Source organism: Peromyscus californicus, unplaced genomic scaffold, assembly GCF_007827085.1.
Source record: "Peromyscus californicus insignis strain IS unplaced genomic scaffold, ASM782708v3 Scaffold_10__1_contigs__length_136768540, whole genome shotgun sequence".
In the NCBI taxonomy this organism is placed as follows: domain Eukaryota; kingdom Metazoa; phylum Chordata; class Mammalia; order Rodentia; family Cricetidae; genus Peromyscus; species Peromyscus californicus.
Window position 1 is genome coordinate 127,290,939 of NW_026294391.1, and position 19,990 is coordinate 127,310,928.

The 19,990-nt window shown below is 34.8% G+C and overlaps 1 protein-coding gene across 1 annotated transcript; it reads left to right on the forward strand.

Moving 5' to 3' along the window:
* The first annotated feature begins 5,220 nt into the window (after positions 1-5,220).
* Positions 5,221-5,667, forward strand: LOC128116264 (60S ribosomal protein L29-like). The gene has a single exon (XM_052747443.1). The coding sequence runs from the start codon at positions 5,221-5,223 to the stop codon at positions 5,665-5,667; it is 447 nt and encodes a 148-aa protein (XP_052603403.1).
* The last annotated feature ends 14,323 nt before the right edge of the window (positions 5,668-19,990 follow it).

Below are 19,990 nucleotides of genomic sequence, written 5' to 3' on the forward strand. Positions count from 1 at the left end.
ACCCTTGTCTTTCTTTTATTTCTTTGTCTTTCCTTGTGTTATTGCCCATTTGCTTGCTAGCCTTACAATGGCACAGATTTTAGGGCTGAAAGAGAACAAGCAGCCCCATTTGTCTCTCTTCCATATATATATGTATGTATGTATGTATGTATATGTATATGTACATGTACATGTATATGATACCATATATATATATATATATATATATATATATATATATATATATATGATACCAGTTTTCATTACCCTGCTACTTTGTATACCACAAAAGTCAGTTGTTTTAGAATGAGTTACTCATTATATCTGCATATCACAGGCTACATGAAGTTCAGTAGGAATAGTGCTGCAAAGGATAATCTTCTCAGAAATACGATTTCTTTATAATACAATGTGGACATAGGCTTGGTATCCTCTTGTCCAAGATGAAAGTCTGCTACAGTGACCACAGCAGCCATGAACTTAAAAATCAGGGATTAAAAGATAAGAAAGGTGAATAATTAATATATACAAATAAATATGAAAGCAATAAAAATAACAATTCTCAAAAAAATGCAGTGCAAGCAATAAAAGATTTAAAATACAATTTAAAACTTGAAGTAACACATAACGTTCACTAATCAAAATAGGAATAAAAGAAACATATGAAATGCAGTATATTCAAATACAGCCAAAAAATCCAAACAAGAAAAATAATAATAGTAGCAACAAAACTACATTGTAAATATAAGAAAAAATAATACCATAAAGTGTATGAAAAAGGAAGCATTCAAAAAAAGGGCCTAGAGAACATCTCTACACATATAAATATGATATTCTTTACACACACACACACATACACACACACACACACACACACACACACACACACACACACACACACACATATATATATATATATATATATATATATATATTAAAAATAGCTTCATTTCACAGTAATCCCTGATAGACAAACCTAAAATTAAACATCACAGGAGTTCTTATAGCCACCTGACACATAATAGGGCTAACTGGTAGTCACTACACAGAGAAATGTTAAGGAGGTACAGAAAGAGTTATGAGCCCAAGTCACAGGGCACCATAATAACAAAAGGAGGGAACAAAGTTGACCACATTCTCTTGTCTCACTTACAGTCTAAATCTCCCCCTAGGTTTGGTGACATAAAATAGGTGGCCACATAGAGACATGTAACAAAATGCACAACTATCAGCTGCTTTCCAAATGTGTTGATATTTTCATAGGCTAGACTTAGAGGTAGCAGGTCAAAATTGCAACAATTACCTCTTGCTTTCCAGGCTGTACTTCTTGTGATGTCCCAAAATTGGTAATCTCCTATCATTCTCTCCTTCCCCTTCTTAATTTCTCCTCTGTGAGAGCTCTAGGTTAAAAGAGATTACCTCAAATAAGCAAGATAGAAAGTACAGTCAGTATTTTTTATTCACAACAGTTCTAAGATATGGCTTTTCTTATCCTGCCATCACTACAAAAATATGCAAAATTTCAAATGAAAACATAAATAGGTCCATTACATGAAAATTATTAAATATTATGGTAGGTCCTTACTAAGGTGGTGACCAGAGACAATGAAAGACAGTATCAAGAAAAGAAGGAACACCTAGATTCTAAGTTATTGATCAGTTTTTATCTCCATGAAAGTAGAGGTATCTCAATTCAGCAGAGAATATTTTTAAAGCTATAACAAATGTTGACAGTAAAATTAGAGAAGGTTTGATGAGGAAATCTGGAAACAGAACAAAATCATAGATTTGAGTACAGAAAATGTATTCTTGATTGATATAAATGAAGCAACTCTGAGGCTGCACAGAGGGTCACCTCTGCCAAAACTCTTCCTTGCAGCTTCATCTTGCCTTTTCAGGACAGTGAAGTTCAAATAGCTGACAGTGTATAAGAGAAGGTTGTCCAAGGTGCACCACATGCTGGCACTGTTCCTTAGGGTGTGCTTCTGCAAGTCCTCTGAGATAGGATATCCTTCAGGCAAGAAATCCATCTTCAGAGAAAAGTAGTTGTGTGTTTGATGCTCAGTCCCCAAACCCAGGAGTACCACATGTTGATGTACTTCAAAAGACCAACATTCATATTTTAATTTGTCCAAACCATACCTTCTCCAGTAGGGTAACTGTATGCAGTGACTGAATCTGACAGTCTTGTTCAGATACCTATCACAAAAATTTCATTCCAACTCTCACAGTATTTTCACTCCATCCTTCACAACTTTAAGTCCTTGAATAGGCATTGGCATTTTGCCAAGGAACCTATGCATTATTGTTATTGTTCTGTATGATCTTTGTGTGCCCAGTTTCAGTAGTGAGGAAGAAAAATTTTCCTTTTAAAAAGCAGTTAGCTTTTCTTCAGGAATAACAATATTTTTTATTTGCAAATCACCAATATGAGAGGTAGAACAATAAAAAAATAGATTCCACTCCCATAGTAATCCACTAATTGTACTGGCTAGATATCTCAGCTTCCTATGTACTGGGGCTGCAAAATGTCAGTGTAGAACAGCAAAGGCTTGATTGGAAAGAATTGTTTTGTGAGTTTGGAAAGGCTCTTTCTTCTCACATACTACAAAAAAGAAAATTTAAAATGAAAGTACAACCATGAGAAGCAGTTCAAAGAACAGAATTTCCACACTTTTTATATGACACCTGTGTGTTCAGAACATTTTTCCGCCTTTCTATTCTAGTTGTCTCTGTTTTCAGTTATTCTCTCAACAAGTGACTAAATAAACTTAGAAAATTTAAATTTCCAAAAATAGATGTGAAACCAATTAGTTGTGGAATTTTTGAGAATTCATGCTTTTTATTTAAAGGAAAAGGAACATCAAAGGTAGTAAATAGATTAATATTTTTCTAAGCCTTTGAAGTTTTCTACTTAATTACCCAATATTGATAATAAAAATCTTAGAATAAACAAGGTAAGCTATTTGAGAACACTGCAGTTTTGACTGACTGGTAGAATGCTGATGTTTTCAATGCATATACCTTTCATTCTTTTCTCTACTAACTATAATTAGTTATTAAGTCACCCTGCTGTAAGCAGTACACAATTTGTTTACATTTTCTTTTATATATTTCCATAAACTCTTCCTTGTATGTAGTGTATTTTGACCATTTAACTTTATGATGGCTAAAAATATGTTTTCAACCACTACTTACTTCATTTTATGTTTCTTTTGGTTTTCTTTCCTCTGTTTCTTTCTACTTGCTTTCCTGTGCATTGTTGAATATGTTTTATTATTTTACCTTCATTTATAGTTGCTTTCCTATTTGTATAATTGTCATATAATTTTTTTCAATTGCAATGTTATAAATACATAGTTTGTCAGAGTATATCAGTGTTAATATTTTACCAATTATATTGAAATAAAGAAACAAGCAACTATTTAAATTCATTTATCCTCTCTACTTTCAAATACAGCTGTTTGTTGCTTTTATGTTTCTTGTTTAATCATCAACTATTATGTATAAAACTTGTGAGGGTTGTGTATTATCTTACATAAGTGCATGTGCATGTGCACACATGCATGCAACATATTTCTGCTTTTTCTACAATTCTTCCTTTCTGCTGCTATAAAATTTCTCATTTTATTATTTATTTTAGTTTAAAGAACTTCTTTTTGGAAGCCCTTAAGGCTATAATGTACCCAGCACATTTTCATTATGATAATGGTAGAATCTGGGCCTTACATCTTCTGTTTAAATAAACATTCCCCTAGCATTCATGTATCATGTAGATCCTGGACTAATTGTGTGAGCTATAGTTTTAATGACAATTGAATCTTCAGACTTCTCATGCTGCTATTTCATGTGATTATTTTAACTGATATTGTCTGGGTTTCCATTTGTTCATGATTGTTGCTACCTACTTAGACTAATGGGATATCCGAGGCTGAGCCATCTCTTACTTCCAGATGGGCTATGGATGCCTTGGTCCTACAGGGACAACAAGGCTTTCCTGGATAAATACCTCATTTTGGCTGGATTTTCTTATGGAACTACAGCCTGATAGCCTTCTATCCCTTCATAAAGAACAGTAGTTTCACCTCCTCTGGACCAAGCTGCTTACAAGTCCAAATGCTTGTTGCAGTCAGTTTGTTGGGATTTTTGTTTATTTGTTTTTCTGACTGACTTAATTTGTCAATGATTGAAGGCTTCTTAAAATATTGCTCTCAAAGTAGATAGAAGTGACTTGATTAGAAAATGTAAGGCTGGAGGAACAGGTATAACATTTACTTTTCTGAGCTTTCCTTTAGGTGCCTCTTGTGCAATGTTCCTAATTACATTTAGTAAAATAAGGAGTTTATGATACAAAATCTCAAATTCAAATCTTCAATTTCTATTAAAAATATTTGGAAAGCCACTTTGAGAGCTATATTTTAAGAAGGCTGATTTGAAATTCATAATAACTACATAATGGTTTTGATTATGGAGTATCTAATAGAATCTCCATGCTACATATATAGGGGATGTTTCTTTTATTTTTCAGGTCTAATCCACACCCATAAACTAATTAGGACTCTAAAACATAGGGTAACACAGAGGCTTTTGCTATAGCAAATGTACTGAATTTTTCAAAGTGTATTACAGACAATTGATCTTTGCTTTAATGTCAAAATTTTACAAGCAAAATATTCCAGTGTGTGAAGAGAGAGGAATAATTACAGGACCATGAGTGATTAAGTCATTTGGAATCACACCAACCAGTATCTAACAGTCACAATCCCTCAAGTTAATTTTCCCCTCACATTTGTTTATAGTAACTGGGAAAGCTGGTGTTTCATCTCTCCCAGACAGCATAAATTTTCTTATATTTACCTCTAGCCATTGCCCTTATAATTGGAAAAGGTAGTACATCCAAGGCATGAATCATAAAAAACAAAATTGTTGACAGCAATTGAATAAGACCTAAAGAAATGGAAATGTATTATACTTTGACACTATTCCTGGGGAAAATTATAATCATATGATTTCAATTCTCTATAAATTTATCTTTAGGAAAAATGTGAATTTGGAAAGATATGGGTCTAAAAATAACTTGTATTATTAGCAATCTCAATTATATTAAAATAGCAAATGGATAATCAAAAAAATGGTGCACTTTTTCAACAAATATTAAAGAACATGAATATATTTAAAAGATAGATCCCTCTTTCTCTTCCAGTCCCTGGCGCTTCGGGAGCCTCCGGTTACCGTTCGGACATGGCCAAGTCCAAGAACCACACCACACACAATCAATCTCGAAAATGGCACAGAAATGGTATCAAGAAACCACGGTCACAAAGATATGAATCTCTTAAGGGGGTGGACTCCAAGTTCCTGAGGAACATGCGCTTTGCCAAGAAGCACAACAAGAAAGGCCTGAAGAAGATGCAGGCCAACAATGCAAAGGCAGTGAGTGTGCTTGCAGAGGCCATCAACACCCTTGTGAAGCCCAAGGCAGTTAAGCCCAAGATGCCGAAGGGTCCCAGCCGCAAGCTCAGCCGTCTTGCTTTCATCACTCACCCCAAGCTCGGGAAGCGGATTAGAAGCTACATGGCCAAGGGTCATAGGCTCTGCCAGCCAAAGCCCAAGACTCAAACCAAGGCAGAGGTCTCAGCTCCAGCTCAGGCTCCCAAAGGTGCCCAGGCCCCTGTGAAGGCCCCATAGAAAAGGTTTCTGTCTGACAGACAGATGGACTGGTGTGACACACCTACACACTATTTGCAGATGATCAGGACCCCATGTTGTTTTTACAAATAAACTTGAGGCAGGATCTGTTAAAAAATAAAATAAAAAAAATAAAAATAAAAGATAGATCCTATTTTCCCAGTGTTGAAGAACATTTAAGACTCTGAGGAAATGCTTGTCTTGAATTCTGAAAGAAGGGCTGTAGGGTGCAGAAAGAACTTTCTCAGACAGGAGAAAAATGTGAATTCATACAAACTAAAATGAGCATTGCTAAGAAAGAACAAGTTTATGGCTTGAAGGAGGAAAAAGAATTACTGTGTTCAAAAATGAACAACACTGAAATGTGCAGAAGGAAAAGCACATCTCGACTTGTTTTTAAATGTGTGTGTTAGATTCTTCATAGTGATAAATATCCAAGAATGTCAAAGTAGGAAATGAGAAATTGATGTTGGCTTCTTATTTCAGAGGTTTCAGCACAGAGTCCTTGGGTCTATTGATTTTGTGGTGAGGCAGACCACTATAGTAGCAAAGGGCTATAATGGACTATTCTGCTCATAGTAGACAGGCAATATGTGGTGGGTTGGGTGGGGAATCAGCAAAACAAATCCCCTAATTACATGCTCCCAGTGGCTTACTTACTTCAACTGTCTTTCTCCTAAAATCTGTACCATCTCCCAAAATAATGCTACCTGCTTCTGATAACACATTCAACACATGGGCCTGTGGGAGATATTTCAATGTCAAATGATAACAATATACTTCCTTATTCAAGGGTATACAAATTCTTGTAGTACCTAAGAGTCTTGGGGAACCTTCAGTCCCCCAGTCTTCCTTCTCAAGACCTAATATAAAAGATAACCAGACTAATTGTGGTAGCTCAGAGATCTGAACATGGTGCTTGGATTAAGAAAATATATACTTGGATTAAGAAAAATAAAGTAGCTCTGTGAATGCAACTAAATATTTGTATGGCCATGGCTGCCAAATATGATGTCATTTGCATGCATTACTCTACTCAAAAAGGTAACAATCATGTGTTAGTCTATCTGAATGTTACCCTCTGGAGCAGAATACTGCACTCAAGTGAAGCTAGTAGCCCTGAGCAAACACAAAATACAATTTCCATTCCATGTAGAATTTTTAGCACTGGATAACAGCCCACAGACCCACTGTCCTTGCCTGTTACCTCCTTGCATGAACATTGCTTTACTTAGTATACCTTAGTATACATTTAATATTCTGGCTTTGTAGCCTGAAAAATAAACTACTTTCCCTTTTTTCTCTTTTTCAGGTAAAAAATAGCTTCATTAGTATTTTAAAATTTATTTTAAGTCACTAAAATGAGTTCTTAATTTTATTTTTCAATTAGCACATGGAGTATCAGGCTTCTTGTGACATATTCATAAATTTCTTAGTTGGTCTCACTTCCCACTCATTTCTTTCCCACATACTCTGCTTTTCTTCTCATTTGTAACCTTCCTCCCCCATACATTACTTTCCACTTTCATAGTATTTATTCTATTACTTCCTTTACATCATTCTGTAAAGCACTGTTTTTTTAACCTGATAGACCCTGTTCTAGTTTACTAGTCTCTATACAGATTCAACTTCATATACATAATGAATACAAAATTAGAAGCTAGGATCTGCATAAGAAAGAGAACATATGTTGATTTTTTTTAAACATACCTCTATTGCTTTCCTTTCCATATCTCTCAGAATTAGTGTTATCTCACCTATTGCGTGCTTGACTTGCAGGTTCTTCAGGCTAGTAAAACTGTCCTTTCTTCTTTCTCTTTTCACTTGGCTAAGGTAGACCCACACCATGTGTTAGCCTATTAAATTTTACCCTGGGTTACCTCACTTAATATACTATTTTCCAGTTCCATCCATTTTCCCATAAACAGAAAAGGCTTATTTAAAATGATTTTCTCTCTACTAATGTTAATATTTTCTTTGACTACAATAATAACAACCTTCTTGTTCAAATGTATACAGGCAGTTTCTGAGCAAAGTATGTCAATTACAGAAAATCATAGATGAGAGATTTTCCAGATCCTTCAAAAACTATCTAGGTCTGAAATCTTTCTAAATGCAGTTAGGCATAATCATCAAAAAATGAATAAATAAATAAATAAACAAATAATAAAATTAGTGATTAGTCTGAATTGAGTATATTCTATGAAGATAGTCATGTAACCTCTCTCCTGGGCCACCACATGTAGTTGTACATGTTGTGAATTACCTCACTCAAAAAAGTGCCAACCATATTTTAGCTTCCCTGACTAGCACTTTTGGCGTGGCACACATCACACAGCATCATTCTATGTAGCATCTCTCCTCAAATATTCTCTGGCCATGTTATTTCCATATAGTCACCTGATGCTTCTAGTCCACATGTGGTTCCCCATAAATATATAAAAGATAGATTAAACATACCTCTATTGCTTTCCTTTCCATATCTCTCAGAATTAGTGTTATCTCACCTATTGTGTGCTTGACTTGCAGGTTCTTCAGGCTAGTAAAACTGTCCTTTCTTCTTTCTCTTTTCACTTGGTTAAGGCAGACCCACACCATGTGTTAGCCTATTAAATTTTATGTCATTAGGATCGATGTGTTTACAAATATTCTTTCCTCCAAAGATGAAGAAAATATCAGCACCCATCACAACCTTCATCTCAAACTTTCACTTCAAATTTCTAAGCCTCTTTTTGGAATGAGGAATTCTATTACAGTGCCAAATAGGAATCTCTATGTATATACCCTATATAAATTTTACCCCAATACTTGGGGATATGTTTTATAGCAAAAGAAATGTTACAAATTTAATTATTTAATCTAAAGTTAAATTATTTTGAGGAATATGGTCTTAATCAGGTAAAATTTTAAATTTTATTTATTTATTTTACATCTCAACTGCAGTTTCCCCTCCCTCTTCTTCTGCAAGTCCCTCTCCCTCACATCCCTCTGTTCCCAACTCCCAATCCACTCTTCCTCCATTTCTGTTCAGGAAAGGGCAGGTCTCCAATGGATAGCAACAAAACATTGCACATCATGTTGCAGTAAGTCTAAGTACCTCCCATTTTATTTAGGCTTAGCAAAGCAATTCAGTATAATGAATAGTTTTCCCAAGTGCTATTAAAAGAAGAGGGACAGATAAACATTTTTAAAATAGAGTTTAGCTGACAGAGAAGAGATCAGTCTTGATGAAATGAACATAGCCACATGGCAATGGATGGTAATGGTCTCTAGGATCTGAGACAGTCTTATATGTACAATAATATAAATTTGATCTACTTTAGAAGAGAAAGTTGAGACTCAGAGCAGATTATATCTCCACTTAAGATCATTTCAGCCTTGAATCTTCAGCTAAACTATAAAAATCTCCAGAATCATGGAGATTGTGGAACTATAAAATGTGTACTATTTTAAGTCGGTTAAATTTGGAATGTTTTATGCAGGAAATAAAAATTATTTTGTCTTGTTTTGTTTTATATTTCTGTGTGTTGCTGCCAAAACCACACATAAAAGAAAACAGTAAACATAGAAAGAAATATCAAGGGAAAGAAGCAAAGTACTGGGAGTACAAGAACAGGTAAATGATAGAAAAAAATTCTTCTCCTAAGAAGAAAGAAAATATAAAACATATCTGGGTTAATTTCTAAGAAAAATGGCCTTAGAGCCTAGAACTGCAACTGTCCTCTTCATGCTCATGTAATTTTCAGCTTTCATTTAGAGGTCTGATTGTAGAGACAATCTATTTCAAAGCTTCCTTTCTGAGCACAGACTCTGATATGCTCATAATTCAAAGGTAAGATGGTAAATGAGTACTCACAGAAAACATGAGAGGAAAAAAGCAAATATCCTAAGAATACATATGTGTGTGTTATATTATTTATGTATTACGTACATATATACATACAATAGAATACATGTGTTAGTATATTATATATGTATTTTTAAAGTATGAAAATAAGCATAAACTAAAAAGTTAAGAAAAATGAAAACATGCATAATAACTGAATTTATTCACTGAAGAGAATTGAAGAGATTAAGAATTCATACATGGATTTCATTAAATGCAATTTACTGCCACTAATCTGAAAATTCATTCAGTTCTCATTTAAAAGAAATATGAATTCCACCTTATCCATAAATAGGGAAGACTCAAAATATTCAGTCACTCAACCACCTGGCTTAAAATTTGGATTCTACTTATTATAGTCTCTTTGTACTTTATTTCTTTAAAATGTGTGTTGAAAGAAATATAATTTTATCACGTTCATCCCCCTTCTCTCCAGACCCTCCCTCAAGCTCCTTCAATGCCCCTACTGACTCTCAAGCTGACAGCTTCATTTTCTTTAAACACACATGAACATACACATCCACACATACCAGCCTCTAGTCTGTTTTGGTATGCATATAGTTTCAAGTTTTATCACTGCATTGGAAAACCAATAGAGGTTCATCCCTAAGATAGGCAAATTCTTCTCACAGTAGTCATTAGTTGCCTGCAGTTCTTTGTCTATGGGTGAAATCCTATGAAATTTTCCCCTTCCATGTTAACACGTCCATTGATATTGCCATTATTCTAGTTTGCCATTTCCAGGAGAGCGTATTTCACAGCAGATTTTCTGGTATTCTGGCTCTTATAATATTTCAGCCTCTGTTTCCTGTGTTTTCTGAGCCTTCGATGCAGGAGCTGTGATATAGATGTATCCATTGGTGCTGGGCTCCCCATAGTCTGCTGATCTCTACATTGTGCCCAGTTGTGATTTTATGTGAGGGTCTACATTTACTGTTCATAGAAGCTTCTTTGATGAAGTGTGGTAGCTACAGTTACCTGTGGCATAAGTATAAGATTGTGAATAGGACAACAATGTAGGTTGTTAAGCAAATATCTATGGTATAAGACATTGAGTCTTTTGCATATATGTCAAAAAGTAGTACAGCTGGGTCATATAGGAAATTTATTTTTAGCTTTATGAGGATTCTCCGCACCAATTTCCATAGTGACTGTACCAATTTGCATTCCTTCCAGAACTGAATGAGGGTTCCTCTTTCTCTACAATATTGACAATATTTGTTGTCAATTGTTATATTGATCTTAGTCATTTTTACTTGAGTGAGATGAAATCTCAAAGTTATTTTAATTTGCATCTCCCCATTTGTCAAGGATGATAAACAATTTTTTGAGGTATTCCCTAGACATTTTTATTTCTTCCATTTAGAGTTCTCTGTTTTGATGGATAGACCATTTTTTAATTGAGTCATTTGTTCTTGACCCTTTGCTTTTTTTGTTCTTTTTTATATTCTGGATAGACACTGGATAGCCAAAGCAATACTTAGCAAAAGAAAAATATTAGAGGTATTGCTACTCCAGATTTCAAGATATATTATAGGACTATAAAAATAAAAACAATATGGTACTGGAACAAAAGAAAACATACAGACCAAAGGAATAAAATAAAAGGCCCAAACAGTACTAAAAACTACAGTCATATGTATATTTGACAAAGAGACGAGAATCGTTGTCTGGAGAAAAGGCAGTATCTTCAATAAATGGTGCTGGGAAAATGGGATGTTCACATCAGAAGAATGAAATTAGACCCATATATATATATATATATATATATATATATATATATATATATATATATATATATATATATATATATATCCCTTCCTCAAAATAAGAACCAAATGAGTCAAAGTCCTCTATTGGAAACCTGAAACACTAAAACTGAGAGAAGAAAACAGACAGTGCTGTGGAACACTCTTCGTGCACTGTAAATATGTATTACTCTCACTGGTTAATAAAGAGCTGACTGGCCTATATGTAGGCAGGAAGATATTGGGAAGGAGAGCTAGACTAGGAAGACAATGGGAAGAAGAAGGTGGAGTCTAAGGAATTGAGAGCCAGAGCAGAAGAAGCAAATGGAAAGCACATACATGAGGTAAACAAGCCCAGGGACAGCACATAGATTCATAGAAATGGGGCAATTTAAGTTGTAAGAGTTGGCTAGATACAACCCTAAGCTATCGGCCAAGCATTTACAATTAATAATAAGTCTCTGAGTGGTTATTTGGGAAGTGGCTGAAGGAACAGAGTTGATCACAATCCCAAGGAAAAACTCCACCTACAAGGCAGAACTGTAAAAGATCTATATAGGTGTAGGAAAGGACTTTCTGAACCAGATTCCATTTGCCAAGGAATTTAGGCCAAATATTGCCAACTGGGGTCACATCAAACTAAAAAAGCTTCTATACAGCTTGGAAAAAATCTAGTAAAGAATAAACCCAGAGTATAGGAGAGAATCTTAGCCAGCTATACATCTGTATTTTCTTCCTAATAGAGTAGAGAAGAAACTGCAAGTTTCAAAGAGCTTTAACATACCTGGCTTCTGCACAGTGTCACTCAAAATTCTTCAGATCCACATGTGGCTCTAGTTTGCTTATCTAATTACTCAGAAAGAGGAATGGATATTTATTAATGATAAAATTTAAGTATAAACTAGATTTGCACTTATTCACCACTAGGTACATGATGAGACTATTGTGGTTTCAATAATCTGTATCTATTTATACCTACAGGCACCCATAGGAATCTGGAGCTGGATAGGAAGGCAGTTGCTCATTTTTGCTGTGTAGCCATTTTATTCCTCCATGGTTTTAAGCTATGTTACCACCTCTCTTACATGATACCCCATAATCTTTCTTTGTTCTCATTGTCTTTTTGGAAACACATGTTTCCTTTCTTACCTTGAATTGTGCCATTCATGGAGTTACTCAGAGACAATCTAACCCACAACCTTGTCCCTAGGACTTTCTAGCATGTTGTAGAAAATTATTGAGGGTTTGGGAGTAAAATTGAAGGCTTGGACTTTCCAGAATTTGACTCCTGTGCAGAACCATCAAGGTGAAGATCTATTCATTCATAAAACTCTTCACAGGAACCAGAATAAAAGATTATAGTACCTGGCACTAGTATCCAAAGTAGTAAGGCATCATTGAAGAAAGTAGGAAGCTGAGTTTTGCTTATAACATTCCCTCTAAAATTTATATAGCATATCAAGGAGAAAGATATTTCTGCATTGAAATGAGAAAGAGGTAAACACTGGACTTGCCTCAGATCCCAACAATGGGATCACCTCAGTAAAATTCATCACCAGATAGCTCTCCATAAGCCTTGAAAGCTACTAGTCAGTCTCTGTAGATGATAAACCTTCTCTAAAGACAAACTGAACCTATAGTTGCAGCTTTCAGAACTTCTTAGAAGACATCCAGATTTACTTGACCACCATATCCATTCCAGTAAAACCAGACTTCAGGCCTGTCCCAGCACATGGTCAGCATCCTTGGCCTCAAACAACAAGCTTATACTCACAGTTATAAATCTTAAACCTAATCCATGTCTCTATATTTCCTATAGAATCCAAATTCATCTTAACTACCATGCCCTTAAGCTCTACCAGACTCAAAGTCAGGCCTGCTCAACAGAACGTAGAATTGGGATGACCCTCATACATCCAGGCTCTAATTCTATCACCAAGTATCTGGATTTCAGGCTATCTCCATTATAGTTTATAGTTCATAGTTATAGTATATATGGAGATAAATAAAACCACAGTGATATAAATCTATACAAATATTATAAAGATTAATACATAACCCAAACAAAAAATTGGTATCACAGTTTCTTTCCCCTATTTCTTTTAAATTGAAAATTAAACTTGTATATTCCATAACTTATAGTAGCTTATTACATATGTTCACATACACACATGTATCTTTACTCATAATTTCAGTTGACTTGTGTGGTGATATTTTATTTGTGCTTTAATAAATAAAGCTTACCTGGAGATCAGAAGAAAAAGGCCAACCATTTTAAGTAAACAAAGAAGTCAGGCAGCAGTAGCACATACCCTTAATCCTAAAATTTAGCAGGCAGGATCTCTGTGTGTTCAAGCCCACAATAGGGAACAGAGCCAAGTGTGGTGACACAAGCCTTTAAACCCAATACCAACCATAGAGCTCTGGAGGTCGGTACAGACAGACAGAAAGTGACAGAACTGTGCAGGAAGAGGAAGTGACATAGCTAGGCTAAGAGAACCAATGAGAGAACAGAATAGAAAGAACATATAAATGTGAGTATACAGGAAGAAACTCTACTTGGAAGCTGCAGAGTTAGTGAGGTGAGGTTAATACGTGGTTTGTCCTATTCCTCTGATCTTTCCCTCAGGCTTTAACCTGAATTTCTGGCTCTCTGTTTTTTATTTATTAAAACCATTTAGAAATTTGTCTACAATTGGCATCCAACTTGTGGGGCAAGAATTCACAAAAAAGCCACTTGCCTGTGGCCTTGCAGGCTTCAGTTCAGCTGGAGCTGCATGAGGCTGGAATTGTACATGGCCAGAACTGCACATGGATGGACCTGCGCACGGCTGAAGATGTACCTGGCTGGAGTTTTTTGGATTTTTTTTTCTCCTGGTGGGTGGTAGGCTCTCTCTGGATTCCCATTTTGGACTGCCATCACACTAGGTAGCTGCTTTGAAATTCCTTCAGACTTCTACTGTTCTACACAGTTGAAAGACTTGGCAAGTCAATTACAATATCTTAAAGGGTGAAATTAATTAAAAGGGAATTTTTTTCCCACATTAAAAAATGGGAAACATCTTTACTATGGAAGGAATTTGATCTCTGTTTAATAGCACATTAGGCAGTCTGAAAATGGAACAATTAAATGAGAGGATAATTAATATTGATGGGATGTACATAAAATCAATTATAAATATTATGTTTGATCATTTTAATTTTAGTATTTAAAAGTTGGTCAATTTAAGTGCCAAGATAAAAGCTTTAGAAAAACTTGTTAAAGTGAATCAGAGAAATTCAGACCCAGACAGCAGAATTTAAAGGTAAACCTAACTCTGGATTGACTTTAGAAAAACCTGTTAAAATGAATTATAGAGAAATTCAGACCCAGACAAAAGAATTTAAAGCTGAAATTATTTCAGGATTGAATTATACCATTACAGACAAACAGCCTGTTTTCAAACAACCAAACTTAATCTATCTGGTAACCTTAGAGGAACTACCTGCTCAAGGGTATGTATAAGCAATTGGACTCCACTGGAAATATTAGATTTAAAGAGATTTAAAGAAGCTATAGTATCATATGTCATACATTCTCCATTTGAAAGCAGTTGTTAAACTTGCAGTCAACTTGTAATAGAATTATTCCTCAGGACTGGAAAGAATTGTTACAGTTATCCTAGAGTCTTCAGCACAATTACAGTGGAGAACTGGGTTTAAAGAGGAAGCTAAAACAATAGAACAACAATGTAGGACTAGAGGTGTGGAAATTTCCCAGGATTAGCTTCTTGGAGAAGGTGATTACACTGATATAAAAGACAATGTTTATATGATAACCAAATCTTAATTCTATGCCACATGGCAACCATGAATGTATGGGACAGAATTGAGGAAGCAGGGAAGTAAATTGAATCATTTATGAAAGTTATATAATGCCCAAAATAATCCTTCATGGATTTTGTACAAAGGTTTTCTTCAGCAATAAATAGAATGATGCCAAATTCAGAAACTAGACAGATAATAATTGAATCTTTGGCTTTTGAGAACATGAATGCAGCATGCAAAAGAATAATTAGGCCAATAAATGTAGGATCAGCAACCTTGGAGTATTGGATCAGGGACACAATTAATATTGAGTCTCATGACCATGATGATATGTGGATGGGAACAGTGATATCAAAATCTTTAAGGAAAAATAACAATGTCAGATGTTTTAGTTGTGGTAAATAAGGGCATTTCAAAAGGGAATGCAAACAGGGCATTTCGAGAAACAAAGATTATTCAGGAACAATGGTAACAGAATGTCCCTCCCTTCTGGATTATGCAAAAGGTGTGGTATATGTAAGCACTGGACCAACAAATGTAGATCAACAAGGGACAGAGAAGGTAATCCTTAGGCCCTGCCATTGAGAAACTCCCAGAAGGACCTCCCACAGACCTCCCACAGCAAATTCAATTCAGACTTTTCCTGTCATCATAGAAGAAACCCCTTCTTAGAGCAATTAAATAAACAGATACCTATTGGAATAAATCAGGCTGCTTGGGGTGATAGAATAGCTGTAGCAGAAAGAACAGGAAATTCAGGAGAAACTATAAAGCCAATGTTTTGGCAAACTTCTATAAATAAACAAAGACCAAAATTAAAAATATGAATAAATGACTTTCTCTTTGAAGTTTTGGTAGACACTGGTGCGGATGTTACAATAATTGCAACAGAATTTTGGCATCCAAATTAGCCTCTTCAGGAAGTAAATGTTCACCTGTTATATATTGGAACATTATCTCAAGTGAAACAGAGTGCAAGATGGCTCAAACATATAGGACCAGAAGGATAGAAAGGAAAATTGAAGCCATGTGTGGCTAATTAATATAGCTATGAGTTTATGGGGCCTTGATCTATTACAACAATGAAATACCCAGATTAACATTCCTTCAATCATGGAAACAAACCATAAACTAACATGTGTTTCTGAGAGAGATATTAGGAAGTATTACCTAAAGGGCAGTCACAGGCCTTCCATATTGTACAAGAACCAGGCACAACAACTGCTGATCTTTCAAAGACACCAACAGCATTACCTTTAAAATGGTTAACAATTAGGTCAGTATGGGTTCAGCAATGGCCTTTAACAACAGAGAAACTTCAGGCTTTAGAAGAGCTGGTACAAGAGCAATTAAATGCTCAGTGTATTGAGAATCAACCAGCTCTTGGAATTCTTCTGTATTTGTTATTAAAAAGAAATCTGGTATATGGAGAATGGTGACAGACCTAAGAGCAATTAACAAGGTAATTCAACCAATGGGTTCTCTACAATCTGGAATTCTTTTGCCTACTTTACTACCTAAGGGATGGCCTCTTATAGTTATCAATTTAAAAGACTGCTTCTTCTCAATACCCTTACAAGAAAAAGACAGAGAAAGATTTGCCTTCACAGAAAAAAATGAGAAAGTTTTGCCTTAACAGTGCCTATTTATAATAATTCTCATCTGGATAAGAGAAAAAATGGAGGGTTCTCCCAAAAGGGGCATTGAATAACCCAATCCTGTGCCAATATTTTGTACAATAGCCATTGGAAGTAATATGTAAACAATTTCCTAAATCTATAATTTAGCATTACATGGATGATATTTCACTAGCTGTTTCAAATGAAGATAATTTAGAAACAATATTTGAAAAAGTAAAGAAAATTTTGCCTTCTTGGAGATTGCAAATTGCTCCTGAAAAGATATAAAGAGGAGATTCTCTGAAATATTTAGGATGTAAAATAGGTCTACAAATATTCGACTCCAAAAAGTACAAATTAGGAGAGATCAATTACGAACCCTTAATGAATTTCAAAGATTATTTGGAGACATTTCCAATCTATGAACTGTTGTTGGGGTAAAAAAATGATGAACTGAGGAATTTGTTCAAAACCTTAGAAGGTGACAAGGAATTAAATAGTCCAAGAGAATTATCAGCTGAAGCTGAGAGAGAATTGGCCTTGGTGGAAAAGAAAGTACAGGAAGGACACATGGATCCAAAGCTTGATAGAATTTTGGTTATTTTACCATTTAAGAATTCTCCTATATGAATTTTAATGAACAGGGAAGATATTAATTTGGAATGGATATTTCTACCAAATAAACAGAGTAAAAAATTAAAAACTTATATGGAAAAGATCTCTGACTTGATTTTAAATGGAAAATTGAGACTTCATCCATTAGCAGAAATTGGAGTACCTTTAACTAAGGATAAAATTGACAAATTATGGGCAGAAAGTGAACACTGGCAAAGAAATTGCAGTAATCTCTTGGAAGAGATTAAGAGCAAATATCCCAAAAGTGATAGAATTCATCTTATAGAGAGATCTGATTGAATTCTGCCTTGAATTGTTTGCAAAAACACCCCTATCTGGAGCCTGCACATTTTATACAGATGCAAACAAACAAGGAAAGGCAGGTTACAAGTCAGAAAATTGAAATAAAATGGTTCAAAGTATTTCTAATTCAGTTCAAAAATTGGAATTGTATGCTATATGTTGGTATTGATGAATTTTTCTGAATCTCTCAACATAGTTACTGATCTCAGTATGCTGAAAAAGTGGTCTTCCATATTGAGACTGCAGAATTTATCCTGATGAGTCAGAAATAACTTTATTTCTTCAGGTACAAGATATAATCAGGAATAGGAAGCATCCTTTATACATAACTCACATCCTATCCAAAATGTGTCTACCAGGCCCTCTATTACAAGGTAATGATGACATTGATACACTATTGATAGGTAATGTGCTGGTGGACTCAGAATTTCATAAAAAAATCATGTCAATGGTAAAGGTTTAAAAAAGAATTATTCCATAACCTGGCAACAAGCCAAGGAAATTGTGAGGAAATGTCCTACTTGTTCTTTTTACAATCAGACTCCATTACCAGCAGGATATAACCTAAAGGGTACTCAGAGGAATGAAATCTGGTAGATGGATGCATTTCACTTTGCAGAATTTGGAAATTTTAAATATGTATACCACACCATTGATACTTATTCAGGATTTCAATGGGCAACCACTCTGAGTTCTAAAAAAGCTCACTCTGTAATCATGCATTTGCTAAAAGTTATGGCCATCATGGGTATACCTGTACAAATTAAAACTGACAATGCTCCAGCATATGTCTCTGGTAAAATGAAACAATTTTTTGCTTATTACAATATAAAGCATATTACAGGTATACTACATAATCCTACAGGCCAAGCAGTCATAGAAAGGTCAAATCAAATTTTAAAGATATTCTAAATAAGCAGAAAGGGGTAACAAAATCCCCAGAAATAGGTTACATAATGCTCTATTAACTTTGAGTTTTCTCAGTACTAATGAGAAAGGAACAACAACTGTGGAGAAACATTGAATAATAGAAAAAAAAAACTACAAAACTAAATCAGCCTGTATACTTTAAAGATGTGCTGACCTCAGAATGGAAACCAGGATATCTGTTACATGGAGAGGGGGTTTTGCTTTTGTTTCTACAGGAAAAGATAAGCTATGAATACCATCAAAATTGATAAAGGTTCAATTTGATCTAAAGAGACCTCTTAATTAGAAGAGTTACTAATTCATTGACCAACATGACCATCAAATTTAAACTAACTTATACCACCAAAAATGCTTTTCATTTAATCAGATATAACTTGCCAAAATTGAACCTCCCCAAATTTAGGTTTGAGGAAGTGTTTTGTTTTTGTCTTTCAGGAGAATAAAGGCTAAGGAATATCAAGAACAGTGAACAAATGAGACATCTAAAGATAAAAGAAAAATCATCTAGAAAAAATGTCCCAGCCAGGCAGTGGTGCTGCATGTCTTTAATCCTGGCACTCAGGAGGCAGAGCCAGGTGGATCTCTGTGAGTTCAAGCCCAGCCTGGTCTACAAAGTGAGTTCCAGGACAGTCTCCAAAACTGCAGAGAAACCCTGTCTTGAAAAAAAATGTCCCAAGAGTAAATTGGCCTATTGGTATATCATATATAAAATTTCGTAAGTTTTCCTAAATGTTTGTTTTTGCTCTTCTTTACAGACACTTAACACCAATGGTCTTTTTGTAGTCCCAGTTCAATTAAAAATTAAAGCTGGCTTTGTAGTTGGAAAATGGCTATCTTCTTCTCTAAATCCAATCATGTTTGTTAAAAGAAAATTGAAATATCTCTGTATCATGTCAGAAGAAAGAGCCATCTGATATGGGACAGAAGAAAACCAAAATTAGGGACTATTCTATTGCCACTAATCTCAAATCTTTGATTCTATTTTGACTCTTTAAACTTTTCTTAAGGTATGAGTTTTATATCAAAATTTATAAGATTTATATATATATACTAAACTTTTTTATGATATTAATGGTCCTATAGAGTACTAACTATTTCTAGAAAAAAAGCTTCATTTAGCTTCCTATACATGTTTTTGTGTAGGAGTCTCTATTAGTTTTCTGAAGGGAATCAAGACCTGGCCTAACAGCAAATCTGAAGTCTCCAGAAAGATGATGGAGCCTCACAACAATGACTCCACATGGACAATAACAATACAAATAAGCTGACAAATGTCACCCAAAAATCAGTGTTGAACTGCAAACTGTTTAGGATAATTTCGAGATGGCTAGCTGAGAGGATCCATCCTTACAGACTACTGGAGCAAGGACTTGAGATAAGCCCTGCAGTTTCAAATTATGTGTAGATTGGACAAC